At 39.0% G+C, this 12,915-nt stretch overlaps 1 protein-coding gene across 2 annotated transcripts in view; it reads left to right on the top strand.

Moving 5' to 3' along the window:
- Positions 1-3,949: 3,949 nt before the first annotated feature.
- SLC18A1 (solute carrier family 18 member A1) overlaps positions 3,950-12,915 on the top strand; it is a 30,638-nt gene continuing 21,672 nt past the window's right edge. The window contains exons 1-4 of one of the 2 annotated variants that reach the window (XM_020969638.2): positions 3,950-4,084; positions 5,753-5,867; positions 6,714-7,077; positions 8,157-8,215. In XM_020969638.2, the coding sequence (XP_020825297.1) occupies positions 4,073-4,084; positions 5,753-5,867; positions 6,714-7,077; positions 8,157-8,215 (550 nt within the window). In that variant the 5' untranslated portion in view covers positions 3,950-4,072. Of the gene's footprint in view, positions 4,085-4,425; positions 4,520-5,752; positions 5,868-6,713; positions 7,078-8,156; positions 8,216-12,915 lie in introns of those variants that run through there. The other variant, XM_078149626.1, reaches the window with a different exon arrangement.

The following is a 12,915-nucleotide window of genomic DNA, read 5'->3' as shown; positions in this document are numbered from 1 at the left end:
GCCCATGACTAAATACTTAATCCAAATTTTACAATAAGACACTATAAACAGCCCATAAAAGAAAAAGAAAAAAAAAATCAGACTTCTTCTCTGGTGTGAAGGGAGGGCCAAAAAGATTTACATAGATTTTCTAGATCCCTAACCCCCATGATGTGGAAAGAATAATTATGTATAGTCTAACCAAAAGGTAATGAGGGCCTGCACCAGGATGGCGGCAATGTCAGAGGTGAGAAAGAACCATATAGATCAAATATTGTGAAGTTAGAATTGACAGGACTTGGCAACAGATTGTAAATAGAGGCTAAAAGAGAGGAAAGATTTGAGGATGACACCTACATTGTGACCCTGGGTGACAGAAGGATGGATGGTGGTACCTTCTATAGTAATAGGGAAGTTAAGGAGCAGGGAGAGTCTGGGGAGAAAGATAACCAATATACCTTTTGACATGTTGGGTTCAAGATGTCTATGGGACATCCAGTTTGAGATATCCAATAGGCATTTGATGTGAAAGTAAAGGGCAAGAGAAAGGTAGGGCTAGAATAAATAGATCTGAGGATCATCTGCATAGAAATAATAGTTGCATACAGGCTTGGTGCCTCAGTTTCCTTATCTATAAAATAAGTACATCATCGGTTTCAAGTCTATGATCCTCCCAAGTACATATAAAGTCCTGTCATTATCTTTTTATTTTTTTGGTGACTTTTTGTTGTATTTTCGGTCTATCCACTGTCCTTCCCTTCCCCAGACCAAAAAATCCCAGATTTCTATAATGAGCTCTGTTCGATTTGCTCTGAAGTACTTAATTCACCTCACAGCTCCCTCTTCTCCTTCTGGTACAGAACCACGCCCATCGTGTTGGTGCAACTCATGTCATGTCACCCCAGTCCTCTTTTTGGTGGTCAAAGAAGGAAACTATCTTTTGTTCCCCACATCCAATGAGTTTGGGACATGGACATCTGCTTGATGATAGAAGAGGAAATCTGAGTTGTGGCTAAATATTTGACTAGCCGCAGCAGCAGGAAGTAATAAGGCACAACAGTGTAACTCCTGATCTAAGCAGTATAGTCATTTACTCAGTAAGGTCTGGCAGAGACTGTGTCAATTAAAGCTAGAGGTGAGTGTAATCCAGTCAAACCCGTTGCCAGGCTTGGGAGGAAGAGGCTCCTCTGAGAATACCATGAAAATTACCTGAGCTGTTGAGACACCCAAACCACTCCACCTGTGTGGAAGACTGGTAACTGAACATCCGAACTTCCTCTTCCATGGACCATAGAGTCCCTTGCTCTTATAGCTAACCCTCATCCAAGCAAATGGTTCAGTATGTGTTGTTGAGACTGAGCCTTTGAGCTCAATGTGAGAACCACTGAACAATAATGAGAACTATTCCCAATATTAATGCTCTAAGCCTGTAATGCAATCCCTCTTCACCTTCACTTCCTAAGCTTTCCTCAAACCTTGACTCAGGGGTCACTTTCTAAATTAAGCCTATCCCGATGCCACTATTTGCTAGTATCCTACTCTCCCTCAACATTATTGTATATTTAATTTGTTTATGATTTGTGTTCTTCTTCATACATCAGAAACTGGCATGATTTGATCAGTGGGAATGACATTAAAGAAAAGGTATTTCTGTTTTCTTTGCTGCTGCGCCTTAAGGAGCATGAGACCATTCCATCTCACTTGTGGCTGAAACCTTTCCTACGTGTTGTCTCCTCCATTAGAATTAGAGTTCTGTGTGTGTGTGTGTGTGTGTGTGTGTGTGTGTGTGTGTGTGTGTGTGTAGGGGGAGGGCTGTCTGACTTTCCTTTGCATATAGTAAGTGTTTAATAAATGTTTTATTCATTCATCTGCCAACATGTTGTTTTTCCACAATAAAATGCAAACTCCTGGAGGGTAGTGATTGTTCCATTTCTGTCTTTTTATGCCTGGTGTCTAATGCAAAGGTCTTGGCACATAGAAGAGTAAGGGAATAGGCATTTGTTAAGCACCTACTATGAGCCTGATGCTGTGCTAAGTGCTTTAAAATCTTCTCTCATTTGATGTTATCTCACTTGGTCCTCACAACAAGCCTGTGCATTAAGTGACATTATTATCTCTGTTTTTTTTCTCAGTTGAGGAAACTGAGGCAAATAGATTAAGTGACTTGCCCAGGATCACATCTTAGAAGTGTCTGATTCTGGATTTGAACTCAGGTCTTTCTGACTCCAAGCCCAACATTTTCTGTCTACTGTGCTACCAGCTACTGGGTGGTTTGTTAAACATCTAGATCCTTAGTTATTGCTTATTGAGTGAATGAACTATTGATACCTGGAATCACAGAAACACCTGCAGATGCTACTGTGAGCCACACTCCGCACCACCATTTTGAATTGATGTCTTAAAAAAAACAATTCATGGCCATTTTCTGCTATATGCCCCTCATTTCCACATCACATTGAACCCTCCACTGTGACAAAGGAAAAGTTAATCCCGAAGGAACAAGAAAGGAATCAAGTCAGACAGTGCCTGTAACATTCTTCCCCTACAGTTCACCACACTACCAAGAGGAAGAATATATGTTAAATATTCTGTTTTTCAGAACCATGAGTGTTCATTGCAATTAATCTAAGTTTAGTAGTATTGCCATTTGCTGTCTCAGCAGACAGGCTAGACCATGTGGACGCTAACTGATAGGCCTCAAACCTGTGGTGAGTTAGAAAGATGTATACCTCAAACATGCAAAGACTTCCTTTGGTGGAAGGGATGAATGAGAACAATTTGTTCCAATGGTCATGAAGGGAGCATCTAGGTGGTACAGTGGATAGAGTACTGGCCATGAAGTCAGGAGGACCTGAATTCACTTACTAGGTGTGTGACCTTAAGCACGTCACTAGACCCCAGTTGCCTCAAAAAAAAAAAAAAAAGAAAAAATGGCCATGAAGGTGGCTGAAGCAGGAGCAGAGGAGGGCTTAGGGGTTGATTATATATCAAAGACTCCAAGGTCATCTACTACACCCTGGACCATCACCAGTTGTTTTGATTGTTGTCCTACCATTGGATTTTGATGACTCTGGAAGACAGAGTGAGACTGATGACTCTGTGTAACTGTCTCACTTAAATCCAATTCATGTGCAAGTCAAGATGTCACCTGGTGATGTCATTGATCCTCTTAAAAAATGAAGGATGAATGAAAGAATGAACAAATGAATGCTTGTGTATATTATTTTCTTGGTTCTGTTTTCTTCACCTGTGTGAAGGTGACTAGGGATTAAGCTGCTAACATTTTTGAAGAAAAGACAGCAGAAACATAATAACTGCCTTCAAATATTTGAAGGACTCTTAGATGGAAGAGGGAATAATCTTATTCTACTTGGCCCCAGAAGGCAGACCTGGGTGCAGCCTTGAAAGGTGCAGAAGTAGAGTTAAGCTCAATAAAAGGGAACACTTCCATGCAATTAGTAATGTTCTAAAGTCCAATGATGCTTTGGAAAAGCATGAGGTCTTCAAACTGGTGTTGAAGGACCACTTGTTAGACATGTTGCAAAAGGGATTCCTGTGCAAATATAATTTGGACTAGATTATCTCCAACATCTCTTCTAGCTTTGGGTTTTGTAAATCATATCCTGCTCAAGTATTCTGAGTCCACAGCCTGAGATAATTGTAGGTGGGCAATTATTTGAAGACCTTTTTATTGTTCTGCAGAACTGTGTGTAAATTAATTTTTCACTGACTCAGAGATTGCCTTGTGAGGGCAGTTGAGCCTCTAAAACATCTCATCTATTCTAAAAACCTATATAAGGAGAGACTTGGGCAATAGTTAAGAGTCTGATGATAGATAAATATTGATGAAAGCCAGCTGAGAGTCAGTGTATCTTTGCTTAGGATAATCACTCCTTTTTTTTTTTCTTCTCTTCCTGGTCCTGCCTTCCTGCCTCTGACGTAGGATGCTGAGAGTCTAAAGGGAACCTGTTGGAGGTTCCAATTAATTCTTTGCAGGAGAAAGACACTCACTGTCAGATAAAATAAATCCATCTATATTGCCAGTTTCATAGAACATAGTTTCTGCTATTAACAGCTAGTACTTCAGGTCACAATGTGCTTTAAGGTAAGAATTTTATTCTCTTGGATATAACATGATCCTTGCTTGTGATTCCTCATCCAAAATACAAGAAGGATTTGGCTTAAAATCTATGTTACTCTTTTACTTGTTTCCTAATTCCCCCTTGTTCCCTTTATTCAGGTATTTCTCATCTCTTTTCTTTCTTTCTTTTTTTGTGTCTCTCTGTATCTTAGCCTCTTTGTGGCTCCGTTTTATGTTGCTGTATCTCTTGGGCAACTTTTTTGAAGCCTGATCTCTGCATATGAATTAAAATCATAACTGAATTCATGGAGTTCTCTGCAAAATTATTTATTAAATTTTATTTTTTTATCAGGGAAAGGATTCTGGTTCTGGCACTGAAGTTAATGCCATCATTGTCGCATAGTGGATATAGACTGTTGGACTTGAAGTCATAACAAAAGTTCAGATCCTGCCTCTGAGGTTATTAGATGGATGACCATGGACAAGTCACTTAACTTTTCTGAGATTAAGTTACTTCTTAGACGAGGGGGTTGGACTAGATGTCTTTTTAGGTCTCTTCTAGGTCTAAATTTATGATCCCATGTCAATCACTTTGTAAATCAATTGATCTAGTAGGTATTCTATAGTTTCAAGAATATTCTACTTTCCTGTCACTTTTTATAACAGAATATATATTAACATTTGAGGAAAACAAATTATTGTTGGGATCTTAGAGGAAAACTAATGCAAATTTGAGGCTGCTTTATTCATTTGGATCCCTGCCCAAACAAATAGTTGGTATAGAGTCCCTGACAAACCCTAACACTGATCTTATTTTTCATTTTTAAAGTACATCTTTGATGCTACCTCAGTCATTAAGACAAAAAGACTCACAAGGAAAACGAAATTTGCCCCCAGAAACTATTCAATCAGCAAAGATTTAACGTGATCATGAGCCAGTGCAGGATAATTACATGAAATCTACTTACATTAAAAAAAAAACTGACCATGGAATTCTGTAGTTTAACTACACCAAATAACAAAATCTGTCTGAGGAGGGTCTTACAGTAAAAACAAGGAGCTGAGATGCTTGACCTCTTCTTGTAGCTTTCTTACTGCTGCATAGAGAAGCACCATGATGTAATGAAAAGGGAATTGGGCCAAGAGGCAGAAGCCCTGGATTTTTGTTCTAACTCTGCCCCTAAGTAGCTGTCTATCCTTGGGCATATCATTTCCCTTCTCTAGGTCTTAGCTTTCTCACTTGTAGAACGGGGTGGGAGAGTGGTGGATGAGACGACTGCTGAGATTCTCTCCAATGTTCACATTCTATGATGAATTTTATGATTTAAGCCACTATTGATTTTGATATCTCAGTCTCCCCAGTGTTGTTGGATTAGTCTGTATCAATTGCTTACCAAGAGGGTGCTCTGAGATTCAAATAGAGTAAATGGTACTTATGGAGGATAATTAGAAACAGTAAAAATTTAGTTTAGTTAGATATTTAAAAGCTAAATATATAAAAATAAAGTCAGACTAATAGACTTGGAGTCCATTATATTTTGGATAGCTATCTAACAGAGAATTTTGGCAATAGTAGGTTTCTTCCCATTCCCACAAATGAAATGGGAGACCTTTAGCTCTGAGAGAATTAGATTCTGGGGTAGGGGTGAGGGGGAAAGACAATAGCAAGCTGGACTTTCTACCACATTCTAGGCTATCTTCTGTACTTCCTGCCGATGGCTGAAGGAGGGAAGAGAGTCCCAAAAGCTGGTGCTGGTGGTGGTATTTGTGGCACTCCTGCTGGACAACATGTTACTGACTGTGGTGGGTATGTTCTGGGATCATCCATGGGCAGGGTAAAATTGTCCTACAGTTTCATCTGTGCTGGTCACATCTCTTACCACAGGAATACTAGCTCAGAGGGTGATGCGGTTTAGGAGGGAAGGATAAATACTGGTGCTTCTTAAGCATTCCAAATGGAGGGAGTCAGCATCAAGGCAAATGGATGTGAAGGGAACTTCAGAGAACAGAGAAGGAATTAAAGCAAATCCTGGCACTAAGGCAGAATTGCAGAGTTCACCAATAACTCCATCCTCATCCTTTTATTCCCCCTTCATCATCCTCCCAACGTGCCCTGTAGGTTTATACTCTCTCCCCAGCCCCACCCCAGCTGCCTATTACTTCCAAATGTGGTACCCTAACAGAGATTACCCTTCCTGTTGTCTGGATTTTCCCAGCTTCCATCCCATCAAATTGTTTGTCTAGTTTCCCATTCCCTTTGTGCTTTGTTTCCCCACTCCAGACTGTAGTCAGATAATCCAGTTTGACTTAATCTGTTCCCATGCAGTAAGAAATGCCAATATGTTGTCACCTCTGGGTAACATACTTTTGAACAGTGACTTCCTGGATGTTTTATTAAAACATCTTATCTAAGTCTGAAGGAGCAACTTTAAAAGTAGATGCTTTTAGGCACAATGACAGCCAGAATGGTTTTAGGTAGGCAAGCCCTTGTTGCAGGCACCCTTTCAAATCTCATCACATAGACCTACTTTACATGCACAAGTAGCCTGCTTTTCCAGCTTTTTATCTGGACCAGATAGAGGCAGAATCACAACCTGCCCTGTCATCGGTCACCTACCCTGTCACTTACCATCTGTCTTTAATTGGATTCTAGTGCCCATCGTTCCTACCTTCCTTTATGCAACTGAATTCAAAGGCGCCAGTGTATCAGAGACTTTGCCCTTTGGCAGCAGTGCCCCAGGGATTCTCCACAATGCCGACTTTTCTTCCATCTTCTCCTACTTTGATAATACTACAATGGTGGTTAAAGGAAGCAAACACTCAGAAAATGAATGGATGAATGGTACCTTTAGCACCCTATCTCCACAAGGCATTGGACCCAGCTCGGCACCTAGGAACAATTGTCTGCAAGGTACTGAGTTCCTGGAGGAGGAAAATCTACGAGTTGGACTTCTGTTTGCCTCAAAGGCTATAATGCAGCTTCTGATCAACCCCTTTGTGGGGCTCCTCACAAACAGGTATACTTTAATGGGGATCCCAACATCCCAAGGTGGTTGGGAGCTCAGGCACCTATTTCTATCAAGAGATATTATTTTTAAGCTAGAGGAGGAAACTGGGGAATTTCAGCATTTCAGGTCCTTGTGGGGAAAAAGAAAACTTTGAATATTTATAATAATGAAATACTCAAATCACAGTCCTGAGTCCCGGATCTGTTTGCAATATCCAGTGGCTTGATGCCTTCTAAGCCCCTAATCAGGTTTGAACCAAGAAGGGAGAAGACACAGGATGTGCCCATATCATGTCAATGCTCTAGAGCAGGGATGGAGAACCTGCAGCCTTGAGGCCACATGTGACCCTCTAGGTCCTCCAGTGTGGCCCTTTGACTGAATCCAAACTTCACAGGACAAAATAAAGTTTGGATTCAGTCAAAGGGCCACACTGGAGGACCTAGAGGGCCACATGTGGCCTCAAGGCTGCAGGTTCTCAGCCCTTGCTACAGAGTATGATCTTTAAACAACAAGGGGTTGGGAATAGTCAGAATTTCACTGTCATGACCTGGAGTGTTGGCAAACATGAATAAGGTTATTCTGAACTTTCAAAGATACACACATACACACTTTTATATATAGCTATATAAAAGTATACATGTGTATGTGTACATATATCTGTATATGTAAAGATAGACATAGACACATGTGACGATAGTGAGGCAAGAATATGTAATTACACAGCTATATACAAAAATTTGAGGTTGAATCTAGATTCATGCACTGGATGGTCTTTCATGCACAAATACACATGAACATGCTAACCCTGCCTGGGATATGAGTGCATGAGTATGAGAAAGTACATAGAATATCCTCAGACTTTGTTATCCCTCTATCCCCAAAAGGTCAGCATGACAAGGTGGCAAATATAATGTAGACATAGATATCAATAGACAGTAGATATAGATATCCCTCATTATTATCCTACTTTCTCTTTTCCTTCTAAATGTGTATGTGTGTATGCATGTACATACCTACAAAATATCCAAACTCCCTCTAATGCGAAACATATAAATCTCTTAGAGTTGCTGTTTTTGCTTCCCTCTTAGGATTGGCTATCACATCCCAATGTTTGCTGGCTTTGTCATCATGTTTCTCTCTACAGTCAGTAAGTCTTGAGCTTCTCTTCTTTGACATCCTTCAATTCTATCTTGTGAGGCAGGGTCAGATTATTTCAAAGGAGAATCAGAAATTTTAATTCAGGGTCCTTGAACAGGCACATCTGAATTTTTTGCTGCTTGTGTGTGTGGTGGGAAGAAGGGATGGAAGGTAGGGTCCTGGCAGGAAGAGAATAGCAAAGGTTTGCCACCTCTTCAGATCCATTCTAGCAATGTAGCATCCTGGGATTTTGGAAGGAGTTACCCAATTCTGAAATAAAGGAGAGACACTGGAGAATGGGAAGTAGGAAAGGAAAGTGGGGGAGGGGGGAGGCTGTCTAGGTGGTGTAGTGGATAGAGCACCGGCCCAGAATTCAGGAAGACCTGAGTTCAAATCTAGCTTCTGGCACATAATACTTACTAGCTCTGTGACTCTGGGCAAGTCACGAAACTCCCATTGCCCAACCAAAAAAAAAAAGTAGGGAGGGGCAACAAGGACTCTTACCTTTGCCTTAGGAAATCATGATCACCGTTAAAATGTGGAACCTATGTGTCGGTTGACTGTGTGTGCTCACATCTGTCTATCTGTTTAATACCCTGGATGGGGTTAATATAAGAATATCACATTTTTGAAAAGGGCAAGTTACAGGTTTATGTTTAAAGTGAAGGTTGGTGAACAGAACATGAAATTACAGCTAATGGTAAATTTCCAGAGAGTCTACCAACAGTCAAAATAAAGTTGATAAAGGTTATAGGCAGTTAAAGTTCAATAAAAAATGAAAGAGAAAGACAATTAACCTCTTAGAAGTAAATATGGTATGTATTTCTAATAAAAAGGAGATTCGAGGAAGACAAATAAAATGAAAGAAATGAAAAGAAATGGTAAAGGTCAATGCCTGGGTGATTAATTTGTGAATAGCCAGATTTTAATAAAGGTACCAAGAGGCAACTGAGGTTGTTGTTGGTAAGCTTGAAAAGTGAATGAGGTGTAGTGGATTGAGTGCTGGGATTAGAGCGCAAAAGACTTGGGTTTGAATCTTCTCAATTTAGCAGTTGGGTAATGCCAGGCAAGTCTCTAAGCCTTCTGGAGCCTGTTTCCTCATATGTATGGTGAAGTTAATGATAATAACACCTACTGCACAGAGTTGTACTAAAGATTAAAGGAATGAATGCACCTAAACCCCTTTACAAGCCTAAAAACACTATATAAATGTGAATTAATATTAGCTCTCCCTTACCCAATCCATTTTCTCCTTTCTCTTCTTCCCACCTCAGCTTCTTATGTTATTTCATCCCCCATTTCACTTTTTCACCTTCCCTCAAAAAATCAACTTTCACAAATATTTGTTGCTCACCTACTATGTGCAAAGCACTTTAACATTTCTACCTTTTTGTATCCCTAGAACTTAGAACAATATCTTGTCCTCCTCCTTATATTTATTTTTTTTAATTGTAGGGACCTATGATTTCATTGACATGAGGAACTCCTGATATAGAAATTACTTTCACTAAAGCAGATTGATATCACCTGTAACTTATAGTCTTAGATAGTTAGTTACCTGGGGCACTGAGCAGCTAAGTAATTTAGCCGTGTTCAGTGATTCAGCCATGGTTAACCATGTGGTTAACCATGTTCAGCCAGTCAGTGTCAGAAGCTAAACTTGAACCCAAGTCTTCCTAATTGCAAGGCTGATTCTTTGTCTCCTGGTTCTCCTGTCTGCTCCATGATGTCTGTCTTCTCACACACACTAAGTGCTTAGCAAATGTTTGTTGATTTAATTGAACATCTACTGTGCCCTCAGAATTACAGTAGTTACTATAAGATGAAAGAGTATATCACTAAGCCTCATATAAATTTCAAATTCATATGGTGAGTATTTTGGACAGATAGCTTTTATTTATTGGTGCCACTGATCTCTTAAGCTTTATTTCTCTTTGATTTGCCAATGCAATTACATATTAGTCTGAGCAAAGGCACAGATAATGTACCTTGGAGACTGCAAGAAGCCTAATTCCCCAGTAGGCAGTGGGATTGACAACCCTGCCAGATGTTAAATGCCAATGGAGTTGAGAGAACCAGATAGATAAGAGTGAAATGGAAGAGTCAGGGGGAAATTTCACAGAGAAGATAAAACTTAATCTAAGCCTTAAAGGATGGGCAAGATTTGAAATGCGGGCAGAGAAGGGGAAAAGAACGTTCAAGATAGGGTGAAGATGCAAGTGAATAAAGGGACAAAAGCTATGTTGACTCTTAGGCTTTACATAATGTCTATAATAATAATAATGATGATGAATATATTAAGCATGATGAACAAAGAGGTTAAAAATGTATAGAAATACTTTTGGATCAAATAGATCTAACTTCAAAAGCAATAATAACGACCAAAACTAGGTATTTGATGAATGTCAATCATTAATTAATAAGCATTCAAGCACTTTGTAAGTGCCAGGCCATGTGCTAAGCACTGGGGATACAAAAAATTTCAAATCAAATTGACAAATATTTATTAAGCACCTACTATGTGCCAAGCACTGATAAATGCTGGAAATTTTTTTAAAAGGAAAATAAATAAATAAATAAACAATCCCTGCTCTCAAGGAACTCAGAATCTAATGGGGGAGACAACTTTAAAAAAATGTACTAACAAAATGTATACTGGAGAAACTAGAGATGATCTTAGAAGGAAAACACTAGCATTAAAGGGGATTGGGTAAAGCTTCTTGAAGAAGGTGGGATTTTAGCTGAGACACAAAAGAAGGTGGGGAGGCCAGGAAAGCCAGGAGCTAGAAAAAAAAGAAGGGAGAGAAATCAGACTTTAGGGAACAGCCAATGAAAATTCTCAAGGTTAGGAGATGGAGAGCCTTTTAGAGGAATAGAAAGGAGGCTAATGTCACCAGATTAAAGAGTAAGTGGAGTGAAATAAAATATAAGAAGCTTGGAAAGGTAGGAAGGGGCCAGGGTATGAAGGGCTTTGAAAGCTAAATACAGGCTTTCAAATATATATAAATATATACATATACATATACTATATATATGTATATATATATATATATACACATACACACACACATATATGTATATATGTATATATAATATTTTATTTTTTATTTTATTTTATTTTTCCCCAATTATGTGTTAAAAACCATTTTGAACATTTTTTTTAAAGTTTTGAGTTCCAAATTCTATTTCTCTCTCCCTTTCTCCCCTCCAGCCTTCCTGAGACAGTAAGCAATCTGATATAGATTATACATGTGCAATCATGTAAAATATTTCCATATTAGTCATTTCATAAGACTCAAAAGAAAGAAGGAAAGAAAGAAAGAAGAAAAGAAAGAAGGAAAGAATGGAAGAAAGAAAGGAAGGAAGGAAGGAAGGAAGGAAGGAAAGAAGGAAGAAGGAAGGAAGGAAGGAAGGAAGGAAGGAAGGAAGGAAGGAAAGAAAAAGAAAAATAGCATGCTTCAGTCTGTATTCAGATAGTATCAGTTCTTTCTCTGGAGGTGGATAACTTGCTTCATCATGAGTCCTTTGGGATTGTCTTAGATCATTGCATTGTTGAGAATAGCTAAGTCATTCCTAGTTCTTCATCATCCAATAGAGATTTTTATATTCTGTCCTGGAGGTAATAGGGAACAATTGGATATATCATGTGTGTGTGTGTGTGTGTGTGTGTGTGTGTGTGTGTGTGTGTGACACAATCATACTTATGATTTAGGAAGATCTCTTTGATAGCTGAGTAGAGGACGAATTAGATGTCAATAGTCCAGGTGGAAGGTGATGAGGCCCTTCACCAGAGTTGTGGCAGTGCCAGAGGAAAGAAGTGAAAGTATATTTAAGATAAATGTTGTGTAGGTAGAATTGACAGGACTTGGCAAAAGGTTGGATGTGAGAGGTGAGCTTTAGGACTCAATTCCTAGGTTGGCAAAAGCAAAAACATGGTCTTCGATCTAAAGGAGCCTATATTCAAATGTAACTGAAAGTGTTTTATCTCCAGATGCCTATGAATTAGTTATAATTTCAGATCAAAATCACAAGCTGTTCCATGGATGATACCCACATAAACTCAAGCAACAAGTTGTTGACAAAGAAGCATAAGTCAAATGGCTTAGTTCATGCAAGATTTATTTATGGAAATGGAGGCTTATGATAGCGATTTAAGATTAAGATCATGTCATTACCACCAGAAATTTCAAAAATGATATCCATAAGAGGCCCAGACTTGTTGACGGATGAAGATTGTGCAATAAAGTGATGGCACTGTGCAATATATCACAGCAGGTCATGAAAATTTTGTATCTACAGGATATCTAGAAAAACATGATCAGGTGGCTAGAATTATATACCAGAAGTCTGTTAATTTAACAGACAACAAATGCCCATACTACAAATACAAATCCCAAAATATCCTTGGGAATCCAATAAATTGTACAGGAACCAGAGCACTATCATGGACAAAACTGTTGTCTGCAACCACTGAGATATAACATTGATCCATAAAAATTTAAAACCATTGCTAATGGATGTCACCATGCTAGGTACCCATAATCTCCAAACTATGTGGAATGAAAAGTTCTCAAAATACAGAGACCTTGTTGAAGAAATTAAAACTGTAAGCAATAGGATGAGGATATGTCGTCCCTACCAGACTATCAGAAGATTCATTAGGTGAGTTTACAGAAAAACTTAGAACCAAATACTCTCAGTTAGTTACAT

This window comes from Phascolarctos cinereus, unplaced genomic scaffold, assembly GCF_003287225.1.
Source record: "Phascolarctos cinereus isolate Bilbo 61053 unplaced genomic scaffold, phaCin_HiC Scaffold_2;HRSCAF=192, whole genome shotgun sequence".
In the NCBI taxonomy this organism is placed as follows: domain Eukaryota; kingdom Metazoa; phylum Chordata; class Mammalia; order Diprotodontia; family Phascolarctidae; genus Phascolarctos; species Phascolarctos cinereus.
Note: the sequence above shows the minus strand (reverse complement) of the source record. Positions and strands in the feature narration are given on the sequence as shown.